At 30.6% G+C, this 19,168-nt stretch overlaps 1 protein-coding gene across 1 annotated transcript; it reads right to left on the bottom strand.

Annotated features, from left to right (window-relative positions):
• Window positions 1-4,979: 4,979 nt before the first annotated feature.
• On the bottom strand, window positions 4,980-7,796 carry LOC106768907 (F-box/kelch-repeat protein At1g26930). Its single transcript, XM_014654290.2, has 2 exons — window positions 7,476-7,796; window positions 4,980-6,932 (listed from the first exon to the last, which is right to left on the bottom strand). The coding sequence occupies exon 2, from the start codon at window positions 6,785-6,787 to the stop codon at window positions 5,408-5,410; it is 1,380 nt and encodes a 459-aa protein (XP_014509776.1). The 5' UTR covers window positions 6,788-6,932; window positions 7,476-7,796; the 3' UTR covers window positions 4,980-5,407.
• Between the last annotated feature and the right edge of the window lie 11,372 nt (window positions 7,797-19,168).

Genomic DNA, 19,168 nt, shown 5'->3' with positions numbered 1-19,168 from the left:
TTCACCATGAATGTAAATATAATATTTTTCAAACCTAATGGAGTGCATGTGTGATGTAAAAATTGGAAGACAATAAAATTCTTATAAGAAATTGAAAATTTGTATAAAAAATTAAAAAATTAAGGTCTTAGACATAATTTGAGAAAAAAAATAAAGTGTTAGTGTAATTATGTGCTAATTTTTCTTCAGCGCGCAAAGAGCTATATTTGCCATAACATTTCACAGGAGCCCAAAAGGCATTGCATACATGGGCATTCCTTTTTATACTCCCATGCGTACCTCCTGCACCACATAATGTTAAAATCATTATTTTGCCCTTTTTCTTTATATAGGATGACTTGTGCAATCCTAATCTAGAAGTCACGTCCAAATTATGTAATATGAAATAAACTTCTGAAATGATTTTTGGGACAATTTAAAACAGATTTGCATTCAAGAAGTTATATAAGTTTATTAATTTTTTTAATAAAACGGGTTTATAAATTTTATGGCACGAAGAAAAGAAGGAGGTGCAAGAAGTAATTTTCTACATCCTAATGGGTGCACAAGAAGGAGTTGCAAAAAGGAGCTCAATCCAAACCTAAGAGGTGTTTTCGGTGTTATTCATCTATTTAAGTTTGGATTAAATATATTTTTTGTCATTTAACTTTTTGTAAAAATTGAAATTAATTTATTCTTAAAACTTTGATTCAATGTAAACAACTTAAATACTATTACGAAACATGTTTGAAACGTCAAATAAACATAATTAAATTTGGTTAAAATAACTACATCCATACATTTCTAAAATTGAAGAGCAAAATTGGGTTAAAGTCTTAAAGAATGATTAATTTCAATTTTTACTGAAAATTAATTAATCGATGAAAAACACATTTAATCATAAATATTGTTCTTATAGGTCAAATATATCCTATGGAAATTCCAAAAAACATTTCAAACATTTCAAACCTTCAACTCCAAATGTATGCATTCTTATTCGAGGTACTCATCTTTCTTCATGGTACTCATCGTTCTTAAGCTGGATAGAAATTGTGCTTGTAGAGAATAATAATAAATGTAATTAACATATCTCTCAATGTGTTATTTATATTATTATTTATGAACCAACAAGGAAAGATTTGAGAAAATTAAATCATGTGAACGTATTAAGTATTTTATAAATAAAAAAGAATATATTTTTTAATTATAAAATTATAGCTTAATTATGTGAGAGTCCTGTATTTAATTTTTATATGTGCTATTGTATTTTATATTTTAGGTTGTTTTCTTTTGGTTTTTGTGGTTACGGATGTAAAGAAAGTTTAAATATATTAATGTGAATTTTTATTATTAGTGTTTGTGGTAGCAGGGTTTAAACTCTTATTGTTGTGTTTCGGGAATTTCCCAATATTTTTCCACGCTACTGAGCTGAGAATGGCTGAACTCTGTTTTAAAATATTTTTTTTTCTTTTATTATAATTTTTAAAATAATTTTACTAATATTTTTTTATATAATAATAGATAATAGATAGATAGTAAAATAAAAAACCTCTAACGTTGAAACTTTATTGCATGCACACATCATTTGTATAAAATAACTTTTCTCTGCAAGTCTATCATGGCATGGCCCGTTACTCATAAGCACTTGCGCAGACACGAAACACAAGCGCAACATAAAATGCTTTGTACGGAGTGTACATGTCTTGAAACATCGTTTGACACAAGAATCCAACACGCACGCAACAATTTTCCCTTGGGGAGTGTCTTTCCATGATGCATAGGTTATGGCCAACATCTGTTTCTTGTTATTAGAAACCCATACAACACAATAATCCATTTCATGTTTTGTGTTTCAAATCCTTGTTCTGCGTAACATAATCTCAGCTTCGATATGGATTAATCAATCATGAAGAATTCAACACAGCGTTCTAAAATGGCTTAAGCATTCACCATATCAAAACACAAGCAAACGGACTCATCATCATCTTTCAATTCATAATACCAATGAACCAATTGCAAACTTGTAAAGAGAAATGTCATCAACACTATTCCACCCGTTTTTTCTGTGAACTCTTATAAAATATTAATTCAGTAGTAACATAAAGTTAACTAAAATAAATTACCATCAAATTGTGATGTTTAGTTGTTATATTTTTGAGTAAAATTAATTACGTTTTGACTATTGATTGGAATTTTGTATTTAATTGTAAGCGTTGAATTTAATAATTGATATCAAAATGAATGTTACAAATTTAATTTTAATTTATAGTGAACTAATTAAGAGAAAACGTACCTTTTCTAAAATCGATGTGGATTTTTTAAAATACGTAGTTTTTTTTTTTCTATCATATTTCTAATTTTAGATTAGGATAATTTAAGTTTGAAGTTTATGTTAAAAGTGGGTTTTAGGCCTAATTCAACCTATGTTTGAAGTGGGTTTTAGGCCTAACTCAACCCCACAAAATCAGCTTGTAAGGTGAGGTCTGCACCCCACTTATATATTATAAATTTGCCATATCTTTAGTCGATGTGAGACTTCCAACATAAAAAAAATGGTAGAAAAAGTCTAATTTTACTTTTAAAATGTTAATCTTAGTTGTTCTTTGATTAAAAATGTCGCCAATTCATTTTTAGTGGAGCAACAGTTGAAGAAATATAAGTCTATTAAAATTCACACGTGGGATTTTAGAGATACGTAGCTATTTTATATTTAAGATATCACATTTCTAAAATTTTATTAGGTGGTTAAGTTACAAGTTTAAAATTTTCTAGAAAAGTCTCGTTTTAGTTTTAAATTTTCAGTCTTTAGTTTTTCCTTATTTCTTATTTTCAAAATAAACTTGTTTTAAAAGTTGCATGCCGTATTAAAAAAAAAAAATTGAAGATGTGTTTATGAAAAGGTGATGGCATAGATATTGATAGGTGGAGTAGGTATTGGTGGGCTGATGCTTCTATGACTATCAACAACTATAATGTAACTAGTCTTAATTCAATTTTATAAAATTAGTTTGTGAAAGAAAGTTTGTAAGTGATGAAATTTTAATAAATATTTTCAATCTTTATATAAATATTAAAAGTGTTAAATAAATAAGAGTGACGTGCCAGAGGTTTTCAAGAACCCTAATTTCGGATTTTCAATAACTCTAATTTCTTAGATTCCTAAATTCAATTTTTAGAAACTTGGTTTTTAATTTTTTAATTTTTTAATCTAACATATTCTTCGTATCCTCCCCTACATCTACCACGTCAATTAATAAATTGAATTAAGAGTGACAACTTAACTTAAACATATTAATAATGTTGATTCGGAATCTAGTAATCAACAACCATATATTGCTAGTAATCCAAATATAATAAATTTAGAAAAAACCAAAAGGGATATCAAAGCTTTAACAATTAAAAGTAAAGGCATGCATCTCGTACAATAAAATTAACCTAAATCTTGTAATGTTACTTCATGAGCAGAAGCATATTGTTATAAACTTACAAAAAATATGATTTTTATGGAAACTTCACAGAAAGCTATTTCCCAGAAGAGTCTCTGAAACTATTTGAGTCACTATATATATATATATATATATATATATATATATATATATATATTTATCTTCACGTTTTGCTTACATGATTGTTATCCCAGAGCTAGAGTTTAGTCAATAAAAGCTTCTACTATGGGTAGTCCACAACCTAGATGCATTATCTCTTAGGCATGTTACATCAACATTTATAGGGTTTTCTTTTTCAACTTTTGTTTAGGTTATCAACCCAAAAGCCCAAACCCATGCCTAGGTTTCATCTAAAATAGACAACCTTGTATTCAAAATTTATCCACCATACTTCAATCAATTCAATATAAATATTAAATATAATATTTTTTTGTTTAAAATAATTACTAAATGCAATATTTTTTTCTCTTAATGGATTAATCGGTCACTTTTGATTTGATGGATTCACGCTTTCCTTTATGATGATAAAAAAATATTAATACAGTTAAAAATTTCGGGCAATATAATAATTATCATAATAAAAAGAAGTCACCATAAATATTGAAAACAACATAAAATTTGAAATTTATTACATAAATGAGTATCTTTATGTTATTAATAAAAAAAACTTAAAGCCAGTTACTAATTAGTAAAAGAATATATAAAGAAACAATTACAATAGTGAATCTTGTTTATTGGTTGTTATAAACTATAGATAAAAAAAACCGGTAACAAAACATTAAGAAATAAATATAAAATAATAAGAAAAAAGTAGAGGCAAAAATAGACCATCTTTATTAATTGCGATATTATATAGATAAAAGAAAACAGTTGACAAAACGTTCAACACAAAATGATCAGAAAAATATATACAGCCAAAAGCGTTTACCGAAATAATTGCCTTATTAATGGTTAGAGATTATTCTTGTGCAGATTCTGATGCAAAAGAAAAAAAAAAGAAAAGAAAAGTGATAATTGAATGGATTAGATATCTAATAATGGTGAATCAGCCACCGAAAGAAATAATAAAATCTAATAACTAACTATAATTGATAGAATTAAGAGAAAGTAGTTTTAATAAATACTTGTATTCTAACCACATCTACACGCATTAGATTTGAAACTAGGATTAGAAAACTAAGAAGCAAAGCAACTTTGCCTCCAACAATAATAGAAATTATGGAATGAACGCGAGATATTAAACCTCATTCCTCACACAAGCATCAAATTAAGCTTTGTGACAATACAAGGTGCCTCCACATGGAAAAGGACCTTTATCCATAGTTACAAGCTTCAACTCTTTACCATAACTTTAATTATGATTTGAAAAAAGACAAAAAAAGAAAATAAATAAAGCACCGATCATTTATTGTTAGATAGGGAACTTGTTTTTTCATCATGCAGAGTAGCAGACTTGTGTCATAATCAACCATTCAATCATTGACAATGCAGAAGAAGAAAAACAAGTATGTTATGGTCCCAATTTAGATTTGCAACAAGTAATGAATGAAATGGTTAATAAACAAGTATGAGGAATTATTCCATCTGCTAAGAAAATTATGATAATGAAAATCAAATATCTAGCTGTGTGTTCTTACAAAAGGTAAAAGAAAAAACATAAAATAAACAACACCGGTAACCTACATTTGTGTTGAGACTTACTTCAATTATTTAACCTATTCGTGTGATACATGATAGCAAGCTTTGAAAATTTTCATGTAAAAGGAAGAAAAAGGAAAGTGAAATTTTGAAGATAAAAATAAACAAGTGAATAGCCTCCTTGTTGGAAAACTTTTCAGGCCCGTCATCCCCCAGCGAGGAAAGAAAATTAAGATCGAAAAAGAAGAGGGGGAAAAGTACCAATTAGCAAGAATCTTTGTGTCAAATGGATGGATGAATGAATGTTGAGCAAGTATGAAAATGTGGGTTGAGAAGTGAATTGTTCAGCATCCCATGACAGCACAATTATAGACAAAGTTGCCGGAGTGTTTTCTGGCAAGTAGATTCCACTGTAGAGGTCCTTCACCAGGAACACACGAATTTAGTTCGATAAAACCTTCACCGTGAGTCCTTGGACCACCAATCACTATTAGCTTATCACCACATGCCCTGAATGCAAGACCCCAACCATTCATCGACACCACTCGTTCAGGCAGTCTCCCAATGCTACGCCAAACTCTTGTATCTTTATCGTATTTTTTCACCTCCATGTCAGCATAATCTGCAGCGTAAAGTTCATTATTTACAACCGCAACCAGAGGTGGTGCCTCCGCTGTTGCAGGCATGTCAGAGGTAGCACTGCGTCCAGGGGACATGTTAGGAATTTCTGTCCATGTTCTAGTTTGTAAGTTGTATTCCTCACCACATGTAAGAAGCTTAGAATCTTTTCCACCAATTCCCCCAATAACGTAAAACTTTCTATCCATAAATACCCCAGAACACATCTTCCTTGGCTTGTTCATGCTAGGGAGAACTTCCCAGCTTTGATTCTCAGAGTTGTACAGTTCGGCCGAGTCAAGAATACGACCCTCCGAATCACACCCACCCGCCAAAATAGCTATCTCCCCGAGGCTCGCAGATCCAAACAAACACCTTGGACCATTCATCCTCATCCCAGATGACCATGAGTTCGTCAAAAGACTGTATCTGTATATCACGTGAGACCTCAGCTCCCTCCCAAACACAATAAGCTCGGTACCTACTGCCAGAGATTCCTTGTCCGAACACATGAAACATTCGTTCGAAGCCATTCTTGGCAAATGCATCCACCTTTCACGAATTGGATCGTAGGCCTCCCATTCCAGCAGGGCACAGGAAAAATAAATCCAGTGTTCCACTATGCCTTTCAGCCTCCTCCATCTGTACAGCTCCCCGCTTCTGATTGTGTTTCGAAAGCTCTTATTCAGTGAGGCCAGAGAACCGTAATCGGACCTCGAACATCGGCTCAGACATGCGATTGAGCTGTCCCTGTTCATTCTCGGCAAAAGAGAACCCGAATCTGACGAATCCCCACCTTCATGCTCTTCCTGCTCCATCTGCTCTTCTTCCTTCTGGTTAACTTGGACAGAATCATCAGCATCATACGGTTGTTGTTCTTCTTCTTCTTCTTCAAAGACAACTCCAACTCTCTCCCCTTGATCGACAGATTCCGCTCTCCTGTTCATCTTCCTGGGCTGAGATTCTTCTTCACAAGTGGCATCACTAGGGCGTTTGCCATTCTTCATGTCCAAGTCTGGCAGGTATGGCATGAAAGGCCACTTGTTATCTGCCTGACAAGAACTGGAAAACAACCCCGGAATCACGCAGGAACGGCCTTCCAACATAGTCTCCACCCCTAGAGGCAAGAGGCAAAAGCAGCGGCAGCACCAACAAGAGAACTCAACCTTCAATTATTAGATGTCTTCTTCTCTTTCTCCGAAGCCAAATTCAACCCGCGCCCCAGAAGGAACTATCTTCGATATCAAGAGCCTGTGCAAGAAGGAATCAATCAATTTCAATTACAAGTTCCATGCACTTCTCTCTCTACAATTCTATTTGTTAATTTAAATGCCCAGAAACGCCAACACAGCAATATTACAGATCGGAATCCATTCAAAGTCACTTTTTTTTTTTTTCTATGAACCCCTAAACAGAGAAAAGAGAAAAGGGGAAACTGCCCTTCCAGAACCAAATTCACATAGAGATCCCAATAATCAAAACATCATAAATAACTGCAGACTTTAATTAAACAAACCAGTGAACCCGTCGGGACACATGTAATGAATCCAACATTCCAACTATATGTGGAGAAAAAAAATCAATTTTGAACAAAACCCATCAACCAACATCCTCCAGAATTCAATAAAAAGCAAAATTTAGTTAGATCTCCATAAATCTACCATCTTCATCAATACCCAACAACATAGCAGACAACCCATCTTGTTCATGAGAAAACTAGAAAGCCATTTAGAAAGAGAGAGTGAAGAAAAAGATGGATGGAGAGAGAAAAAAAAAATGATGGAAGGAACTTACAAGTTGGATAAGAAGCAAAATCGAAAAAACAACAAAATTACTTGATGAGTAGATTTTGCAAGATTGAAAAACAGTCTTCAACTCCTCCTTTCTCTATCTCAAACTCACTGTTTTTGCATGTACCTCACACACCCACCCACACACACAGAAAGGAAAAGAAAGAAAGACCCGGAGAGAGAAAGAGAGCGGAAGTGTCTTTCTTTCTCTCTCTACCCAGCTCTTAGAAGTTCTTTGGTTTTTAGGTTGGTCCTTTCTTGGGTTAGTATCTGCAAATCAGGTGAAGAGAAGGTTTTGGAGCAAAATCTCAGAGAGGACCCCTCGCATAGCCTTATCTCCCTTAAATCATATCTTAATTTATAATTAAATAATTCCTTAATTCATTTCTTTTGATGGTCATTAATTAACTATTTAATTGATTAATTTAACATCCTTCTATGTGTCTTTTTCTACATCTTTTCCCATTTCTTTCAATTTTGTTCGTGTGGGTGTTTGGGTTAAGCAAATTTTGATGAGAAGGTTGGTGGAGCCTACCAAAAGGTTTTCCGGTAACTGGCTACTGGTAACCGCCGGTATCAACACGTGTTGACCAGTGGGATGGAGAAGATGAGATGATTTGTTTTTTTTTTCTGCCAGTCTGACTCACAATCCAATTATTTTACAAATTCATTTAGAAAATCTTCATAATCTTTTGTTAAATTATTTTTAATCAATGATAAAATTCTTTTATGAAAGTCTTAGATTCAAATCTCAAATATTTTTTAACTTAATAAATAATCTTAAATTCAAATGTCAAATATATGATTTATTAAATACTTATAAAAAATAATTATACTAATCTTATCTAAAAAAAATTCTTCCACAATAAAACATGTGTTCTCCAAAACATAGATTCAATTTTATACAACAATCTCAAATAATCTTTAAATAATATGCAGTCAAATTTTAGTTTATCGTATAAAAATTAATAATAATGGACCAGGTCACACAAAAATTGAATGAAAATTATATTATAAAATCTCGTATTATACTTTATTAACTTATAATATAAAGAAGCATTGCACAGATGCTTAAAATTCATTTTGAAAAAAGGACAAATAAAAAGGAGTGTTCAATTTTCGTTACCCATACGTCTATGTGCAGTTGGATTCTTATTCCAAATTCTCGGCTGGTCAATTTCTCGTGGGGAGAGGAGAATCTGATGCGGCAGCGGGGCAATTAAGATTGGTGGAAGAGTTTTGTTTTGTTGGTTAATGATACAAAAGTAACATCGGCTGGCTAGCTAGATTTTTAACCTAAGGTGTGACTTTTGACTAGTCAACTTTGATTATTATATTTATTAATTAATATTTTTATTGTTAGTTATGAGTGGGTGTTTACATACTAAAAGGGAAAAAGAAAGAAGAGAAAGAATATTTTAACTTTAACATTTTGTGATAATGTTGTTAAGTGTGGTGATGATTATGATTATTACTACCAAACACGGCTGAATCATGGCTAAGTCAAAAAAGCAGATTGTGCAACACTTCATTCAATTTCCGCTTGCGTTTTCGGCTGGCTCTCTCAATCCTTTTTACGCTCTGTTTTATCCTTTGATGGGACATCTATCTATACTATTGTCCTCTTATACAATTATTTATTATTATACAAATATTTATTACTTTTATTTCTTATGCTTATCTTACTGTTTAATAATGTCACAGACTATTATTTATTAACTACCTATGGATTCAAGACTCTCACGTTAAAACTGCTCATTTAATTTAATTTGTTGTCCCAAGGTCTATCGTAGGTAACATACTCTTCAATTTCATTCATACAAGTAATAGGAGAAAAATTTTAGGTAGTAGGGTTATTGAAAATTTTGTAACTGCCCATTTTTTCTTTCTTGAAATATATTTCTCTTTTTTTTTTTTTTTTCTCAAATTTAAACATAATAATAACAGCAAAGCTTTCTTGCAAGCACTGTATTGAGATCCCTAATCATTCAACTTTTAATTATAGTTTGAAATAGTAATTACTAGCAATCTAATATCTAATCTTGTAGGCTTTGATGGACCTAACTTGAATTAAAATAATCATTTTCAAAAACTTCTTTTTACCTCCTTTTCTGTTTTCTATGTGATGATTATCACGGGTGGTTTTGCACATAATCACAACAGTTTGTAATCTTAATCATCCTCAAACTTCTTTCCTTTCATACAACAACATGATTAGATTGTGGTTTGTCGCCAATCTTTTCTATTTCTTTTTTTCATAAATGGAAAACTCTTGTCTTTCGTTATGGTACATCCTACCACCTTAGATTCACACACCTTTTTCGGGTATGGAGGTTCAAATTTTCAAACCCAATTAGTGTGTACACTCATAATAAAAAGAAGAGGCAAAATCCATAACTAACAAAAGAAATGACAAAAAATTAAAGTAGTATAAAAATGATAAAAAAAATCTTAAAGTGACTTTAACAAATTAAGTGTGAAAATCAAATGAAAACCGTTATAATAACACCTCTTTCTTATTTGATTAGTAGTACTGAAATATTACCTTTTGTATTGATTGATAAAGGCATTATACACTTTTAATTACTATAAATGTAAATGCCAAAAATATCATAACTAATTTCTAGATTTAGACATGCAAGAATAATGCTATGACTGTCTTGTATATTTTCTTATATTATTTTATTGTTTTTTAAAGTTATTTATCTTTTTTTAAGTACTAGAGAATGAACACTCAATATGATTCACATTAAGCATGCATTACAATAATTTCATATTCTCAAACTATGGTCATTAACTTAAATTAATGTTACCAATTCTTATAATTATTTTACTATTATTTTTAATATATATATATATATATATATATATATATATATATATATTAAAAATAAATAAATAAATAGAAAGATAGATAAAGAGAGATGGATGGATGGAGATAGATAGATATGTTGAACATACTAATTTTGCAATATTTTGAATTCAACCAAAAACATTTATTCTAATGAATACAAAATTAAATTTTATGAAAAATCATATTGTGATGAAATTATATTTTAAATCTTATATTTTGTTTTCTATGAGTGTTTTAAATCATTTTTGAGTTTATTTGAACTAACAAGTTTTTCGTGTATCCATGACTAATTCAAATTTAAATAAACATTTGATGAAAATGACATATGTTTTTATTATTAATTTGTAATACAGGAGGACTAAAATGAAAAAAAAAAACATTTTAAATTTAAGAGGAAATTATAAAAGAATACTAAAATCAAGCATATTATATTTATGGATATGAAGTTTAAAAATTTAAATTGATTAATATTTAAATATTATTAATTTTTGAAAATATTAAATATTTTTTAATTCTTTATAAATATAATTTTATGAATTGTGATTAACGACAATATTAATATTAATGACTTTATATTAGTGGTATCTGCTTAATGATATCCTGAAAAATTTATCAGTTATTATAATTTCTTTTAATGTTATTTTAGTCTTTATTTGAATAATTTACTTTTTAGTCAAACTAACAAAATAAGACCGTTCCTAATTTATGCCATTAATGAATTGACCACGTATATGTTTACTTTTTTTTTTATTAATTTTATCCTTTAATAAATATTTTTTAAATTAAAATGATTATTTATTAATTTTAATCTTTAAATGGTATTTTCTTAAAATTTAATTATTTTTTAGTTGATTTTTTGTACTTATTATATTTTAAACTAATAAAATGAATATTTATAAAATCATTTACCTATACAGTAAATAAAAACTATATATAATAAAATTATAAAAATGATTTATATTTATTTTTGTAATTATAATTTTATCATTTTATAATATCATAAGTAAGTATGTCTTATTATTTAATTTCATATGAACAAAGTAACCACATATAAAATTTTTAAGTTTTAATACATTACAAATATTTTTAATATCATTCTTACTTTTGAATTATTTAAATTTAATTTAATTTGAGAGTTATAACTTACTTTTTAACAGGTTCTTTTGCATTATATATTTAACCACATCTCCTTTCTTATTACATTATACATATTATTTTCAGACACTTTATAAAACTTCCCGTTCCAACCAAACAAAATAAAAGATTTTTTTTTATTTTTATTTACATCTTAACTTATTCTCTCCTTTATGTATGTAGTTACTTAAAAAAAATTCCATTTTTTTTTAATTTTTGTATGTTGTTTTATTTGATTTTTTTTTCACCTTATTTCTTACCTTACCATTAAGTTGAGGGACATTATAGAATAGGAAATATCTTAAAAACGATTTATAAGAGAAAGTAGAAAGAGGAAAAATGATTATTAATATATGAAAGATAAAAATTGTTGATTTTGAAGATGAATAATGCTGGCATGACAATGAATAGTTTGTCTGAACATAAGATGATAAAAATATAGAATGAGAGTGTAGTTGAAGAAGAGAACTTAAATGCGGCAACAAGTCTCCAAAAACAATCACATGTCTTATGCTATTACATCGCAAATTCAATTATAAAACAAAACAGGTGAGCTGTGAATGAACAAGATCATGCCCCCACTCACTTATCTCTCTTTCTCTCTCTCTCATCAATCTATCTATCTATCTATGCCACTCCATTCTGTCAATGGTCCCCACCAACTTTTTCTTTTTTCTTTCTTCTCTTCTCACCACCATTACTATATCAATAAATAATAACCAAAAAGATAAATAACTTTCCTTTTTTTCATTATTTCTTATATACAATAATAATTCCTTTTCTTTTCTAGCTCTAGCTTAGACCTTCTCTTCGTCCACACCACCAATTTCAAAATTTTCAATGTGGGGGCTTTTATGACATTTCACAACACTTTATTTTAACTTACATTGTGAATTTGGACTCTAGTCTACACGTATCGTGTTGGTAAGTTTTATTTCTTTTAGCGTGTAAGCCTTTCACGGCGTCGTTGAAAACATCGATAGTCGAGACATAAGTGCAACGTGCCCTGCATGTGCACGCGATCTTAAATCTTCCTTAAAATATATAATTAATGCAAACCACAAGGATTTTATTTGGAGTAATGATCTCGTCTAATCACATACACGTGCACATTTTTTGCACGTGTCAGAAATAAGGTGCTTTTTGGGTGAGCGTGAGACCACCAACGTACTTTGAGTCACGTGTCCGTGCACGTGGGTGCTTCTCACTTGATTCTTTTTCTTTTATTTTATTTGCAAAAGGCTGAAATGCTTTTTAATTTATATGCATGTTTACAAGTTTTTATAGTAAATAAAATATAGAACATGGGCTTAATTTATTGTTGTCCAACTTTAGGGTTAAATTGTTTAAGGATAATCATTGTGATCACTTATTATTTGCCCAAACTATTTATAAATAAAAATGCACTATTTCAGCAGCCCTGACTCAACTTAATATTTACACTATCTGCTGTCATTTCTAAAATATGTACATAAAGGAAGTATAGCACGTGAAAAAAAAAAGTTTATTAAAGAGGAATAAAATAAAACAAAATTATAATCCTTAAATTGGATTAAAATGAGAGTATATATTTAAACATATTTTTTCTTTGCACTGAGTTTGTTTCCACGATTAGAGGTCTTTATATTTGTTGCGTTAGCATGACTGTGAAGCATACGGTTACGTGAGGCTTCTTTCACCTTTTGTAACTTGGCTTTGCTTTTGGGATTGCATTTTCCACAATAGAAATAGAAATGTATAAAATAACACTTATAATTCTTTAAGAGGATGTATTTTATAATTTTCAAAACACAAGTATGATCATCTTATCTTGTTCACATATTTCTTCTATAGATTAATCTTTAATTTTGGTACATGAATTATACTATATTGATAGATATAAATCCTTTTCATACAATTTGATTATGTAAGTTAACATAAACTAAAATATATTTATTAAGATAAGTATTATAATTATTTAAAATTTATTTTATATATATATATATATATATATATATATAATTATCATTGATGTGATAATTTAATAATCTTAAAAATGCTGTAAAGAAGTGTAATAAAAATGTCATACCAACTTAAAATAAGACTAAGTTAAGCACATAAGTGTAAAAATAATTTAACATAGAGTTAGACTTGAAATAAGTTTCTTAAAAGTATAAGACAATTTAAATTCTTAAAAGTATGCAACATAATGGATAACATCCATAAAGTAAATCCACTTAAATGTTCATGTAAAAACCGGTACTTAAAAAAGTATATCCTATGGTGATCCTCTCACCAAATGCTTACTACTAGTTTTAGATCTCAATATTTGAAAAGGTTTTTTAAGGCAATAGTTTATTTATTTTTATCTCAATTCAATTATTAATTTATTTGAAAGAAGTTAATATCATCTTTATATTATTTGAAAGATAACTACATGTCAATAATTTTTAAAGTTTTTTTTTTTTTACTTTCTCTATTTTTAATCATTGCATATTAATAGAGATTGGAAAGTTAAAGAGAGTAATTATAGATATTAATTTAAGGAAGATATTACATTAATTGTTTTAAATAAAATTTGAATTGATATCCGGTATGTAGTGTGATGTATTAAAGTAGGGATTCTAAGATTGAGGAATGATTATGATATTTTTAATAATTTTCAATCTCAACTATAGCAGAATGATTATGTCGTGAAGAGTAATATGAGGTCCTTAGTCAAATGGTCATGTATTGGCCATAAATTTTTGACAAATTAACATTAGTGTGTGGTAGTTTGATGTGAGCGGATTGTTTCACAACAAACGAGGCATACCTCCCATGAGTTTGACATCAATACATGTATATGAATGGTCGTAGTCTAGAGTTGATATATTTATTTTTGTATTGTTTGATTTTAACAATTATTGATATATTAATGATTTGAATTGTATGAATGTTCTTTGGTACTTTTGCTTACCCTTCTATCCTTATCTGTGCGAGTGTTGTTTTCTCTTACGTAATGATCACTTTAATGGTGTGAGCAAAGAAAGATGTCTCTAGTGAGTAAGTGTTAACTGGTGTTAGAGCTGAGACTTACGCTGTGTTCTTTTGGATAGATTTGGGGGAGATGATTTGGGAGAGATGATTTGAATGAATTTGAGTAGATTTGAGGGTAATTTTTTTATTGTTTTTTTGAGTGGATTTGTGGGTAATTGAGAATGCATTTGAGGGTAAAGTTTGTGAGAATTAGTGTAGGATTTTGATTGACGTGACAAATTTAAAAAATTAGTTTAATTGGTAGAATTTAAAGATTACCAAAATGTCCCTAGTTATTAAAGTAATATAAAATGTTATATTTAAATGTAAAAATGTTTATAAAGAGAGCAAATTTATTAATAATTATTAAAATTAATTTTTAATTATTAAAAAAATTATAATGTATTAAAATGAATTTATTGTTAAATGTAGTATTTGTTTGTAATATAATTTCCTACCAAGTAGTATCAATTTATTTGTTACGAAAGTGAGATTCATTAATTTTAAAGAAACATATAATTAAACGGAGTTATAATATTACATGACCTAAATAAAAGTCCCAACATAATAACATACAAATATATTATTAATAGTTCATGATGACCTTGCTTCAGTGAGGTATCGTTGCAATGTATTGAAACGTTATTGTATTGGCATCCCTATTAGACGTCTTGTATGGGATGAATGCGAGATAAAAAGTCAAAGCACTGTCTGAATAAATTCCGATCTTCAATGTTCATAGTCTGTAGTAAGTTTTCAATTTCTTCTGTAGTTGGATTAGATGGTTAAATCCTAGCATTTAACAGGGAATTTCGACGCTCCATGGCCTGTGTTTGTCGTTCAAGAGAAATAAATAGTCTTCTTCCTTGATTAATTATTTCTTGCAGTTCATTTGTGATTCGAGAATCCATCTGATTTGCATTTAATTTTGTTGACCAATAAGAACAACCAAAGACAAACAATTACATAATAACCATAACCATAATTCCAAATAGTTCATTGATCAAAATTAAGAAGTCATAATTACATTATAGGTACATCTCATAATAAAGAAGTAATACAAGTAGTCAGATAACACATAATTTATTCCACCGCTTGCATGGTGGAAGTCTCATCATCCTCTTCACACATGTGGGGTTTCCACATAAGAAGTCATAACATTGCTCGAGCAAGTTTTCATCAGCAATGTTCATAGCACTTAATATTTCATAAATGTCTGCCTCTGTGTATGTGTACGTCGAGGTGCGACGGAGTATTTGATTTCTATCCTCCATTGCTGAGAGTTGATGCACGGTTGCATCATAAATTACACCAAAATGAACATTTGATGAGCTAAAAACATTGGTGAAACCGTCCAGGCTGGTCTTCAATTTATCAAATTGAGAATCAATGACATCGACTATAGGTGCCTTCCTTTTGGAACCTCGTGAGGATGAAGTTCCACCGGATGGGATGGAAGGCACAAATTGAGTATGCCCTAGACTATATTCATCCACAGATGAAGGAGGTGATGGTGGAGTTAGTTCTCTATACCCCGTTCAGTCAGGCTGTTCTGGAATGTACTCAATATTTTGATTCAAATCAACACTCACACGAGGACCAACCTGCGGTCGACGTGCTTGACGAGCGGTCCGAACACCACTCATAATAGCTCGATCAGCCGCCCATAACTCCACCATTAAATCGTAGTGTATGATACTATTCACTCTCCACTTTGTGGCACTTGGCCTCGACTACACAATATACATTACAAATATAAAGGTTCATATTACGTGTTATAAGAATTCACAAAATCTGAGTATTTATTTTAAAATACCTGAATGAGGTCCATCCAAACTTCGTCCTCGGCATCAAATCTCATAGTAATGGGGTTCCAAGAAAAACCACTTAATCCAGAAAAAAGGTCATGTACCTCACGCCATTTATCTTTCAAGACTTTCTGACGATTTTTAACATTATTTTTCGTAATGACGACGTACCCAAAGCTATGAAGATGATCAACTATGTTACTATATGCTTGGGATGTCCAACTTCTGTCAACCCTATTACCGATTCGTGATTCCTCAATCATACAATGTAAAAGACGTGCGTCCATGTCCTCTATCCACTTGATGAAATCTCTGGTAGGACTAAAGGACTCAATGGCGGTTGCCTTACCTCTATTCATTTTATACCTACTTTATAAACAAAATAGTAAGAAGTTAAGACTAATGATCCATAATATAATGTTCTTGTCATACTCATAAGATCAAATAGTCATACAACACAATAAAATATAATAACCAAGAGTTCCGATAATCCCGCCACATATGATCTGCTATGGAATCCCTAATACTACTACCCATCCTATGATCCTCTTCCCTAACTTGAGATGATGAAACATTATGCTCTTCTCTTTCATTCAACTCATTATCAACTTCATCAAGTAATGAGTCATCGTTATCCACGTCACGAAGGAAGTTGTGTAAGATGCAACATGCTAATATAATGTTTGTCATTGTCTCCAATCCAGAGTGTGGTTCAGTGCCACTTGCAATGATAGGGAATCGTTTTTTCAACACACCAAAAGTTCTTTCAATAACATTTCTCAACGATGAATATCGATGATTAAACAACTTGTTGAGATTGTTGACAACACAAACTCTATATCAAACAAGTTTTTGATGATGACAACACAATGCTTAATAACAGTACACATGTTCCAGTATTACATGTTCTTGTTCTGAAATGTTTGTTATATCTGTTGAATATGTTTTGTTAATTTACAATGTATGTTCCTATGATTGATTGAGTGTTATATTTGTGGAACATGCTTGTATTGAAATGTGCGTGGAATATACTTGTATTGAAATGAGAAATAAAATGTTTTTGATTACTGCACATTTCTGGAAGAAATGATCACAAGCACATTATGAACTTATATTTGTTGTGAGAAAGTTCTAGTCTAGTCGAATACACTCATAATGGATTCGGCTATGCTAAAATCTCTGTACATATTTTGTGAACCGGTGTTATGTGAGATTTTGTGTTGAAAAGAATTTTAAAGTGATTTTTCATGTGTCAGTCGACATTGTGGATCACATATTCGACTGTGTTTCTGATTTGTTTGAAATTCTATTAAGCCTACACACTCCAACGACTATATTTTTCAAAAGTTAGTTAAGACTGTGTGACCTGGTCAACTGTAATAAATGTGTATTGAGTTTTTTGACTAAGGAGCCTTTGTGTTGATTGTCTGTTATAACTGTTTTAATACAGTCGACTGTATTAGTAGGCTATTTGACTGAGAAGCAATCTGATATAACAGAAAACTATAAATAGACAGAACGCGAATTGTTCTGTGACTTTTGTGATCTAACATTTTCATTTTCCTGTTTCAGATTGAATTCTTTGTTTTAGAAGCTCCAAGAATTCTCCAAGAAGACGGTGGTGATCTTGCTTGAGAGAGATTCAAAGGGAGGAGTCAATTGCTCATACTGTTTGATCAATATTTGCACAAAGAAGGTGCTTCTGTTTGATCTTGAAGGCTTGGCATCCTGTGAAGACTGCTACGTTTGACTGAAGGCTTGGCAACCTATGAAGTCTGCTGTGATAGGCTTGGCATCCTTTGAAGAGTGTTGGTGACACGTTGAGGATTGTTCAACATGGGTGCAGATTGCAGAAGAGGGGATTCTTGCTACAATTCTGGTTTTGTGTGTGCAACTATATTTGGTTTTGGGTTAGAGAAGAGATTTATATTTTTGCGTGGTGCTTCTATAAATTCCTTGGTTTCAAAACCGCAACCATTATAGTGCATTTGCTTCCTGGATTGGAAGGACACTGGACGTAGGCATTGTTGGCCGAACCAGTATAAAAACCAGTGTTTGATTTTCTCTATCCCTGCATTCTTTATTTCTAATCGACTATATTTGTTTAGCAGTCAACTGCATTTTTCCGCTACATTGAATTTTCATTACTTGCATTTCAAGGAAAGGTCAAAAGTTTTGAATTTTCATACCAAGATTGTGAAAAGATTTAGAATTTGAACTAACACCAATTCACCCTCCCTCTTGGTATAAAACGAAGCCTACCTGTTTCCTAACAATTGGCACCAAAGCTGGTTTTCATAAGATATTTGAATATTCAGTCGACTCTGTTTTTATTCTATTCGACTGTAAAACCTAGGGATGACTTCAAATTTTCAAACTTTTGGTGAAAGTGCTTCAACAAGCAGACCACCTCTGTTTGCTGGTGAAAATTACCCTTTTTGGAAAATTCGCATGTAGATCTTTCTTGAATCACAAGATAAAGGAATTTTGGATGCCACTTTGAATGGTCCATATGTGCCTACAAAAATTGTTGATAATGAAACTGTTTTGAAACCTTTTACTGAGTGGACTGCTGATGAAAATAGAAAAGCTCAGTATGATGTTAAAGCTAGAAATATTATTGCCTTTGCACTAACTATTAATGAATTTTTCAGGATATCCCAATGCAACTCTACAAAGGAAATGTGGGATGTTCTAGAGGTAACACATGAAGGCACAAATGAAGTCAAGAGAGCCAGGAAAAATTTGTTGATACAAGAGTATGAATTGTTCAAAACAAAAACTGGTGAAAGCATCTATGATGTTCAGAAACGATTCACTCACATTTTAAATCACCTGATGGCTCTTGCCAAAGTCTTTGACAAAGAATAGATCAACATCAAGATTCTGAAAAGCCTGAACAGG

Source organism: Vigna radiata, chromosome 7 (assembly GCF_000741045.1).
Source record: "Vigna radiata var. radiata cultivar VC1973A chromosome 7, Vradiata_ver6, whole genome shotgun sequence".
Lineage (NCBI taxonomy): Eukaryota > Viridiplantae > Streptophyta > Magnoliopsida > Fabales > Fabaceae > Vigna > Vigna radiata.
The sequence above is the reverse complement of the archived record's forward strand: the minus strand, read 5'-3'. Positions and strand labels throughout refer to the sequence as shown.

What these genes read in the sequence shown, in the direction of transcription:
- LOC106768907 (XM_014654290.2), bottom strand. Translation starts at nt 6,787, where the DNA reads ATGTTGGAAGGCCGTTCCTGCGTGATTCCGGGGTTGTTTTCCAGTTCT.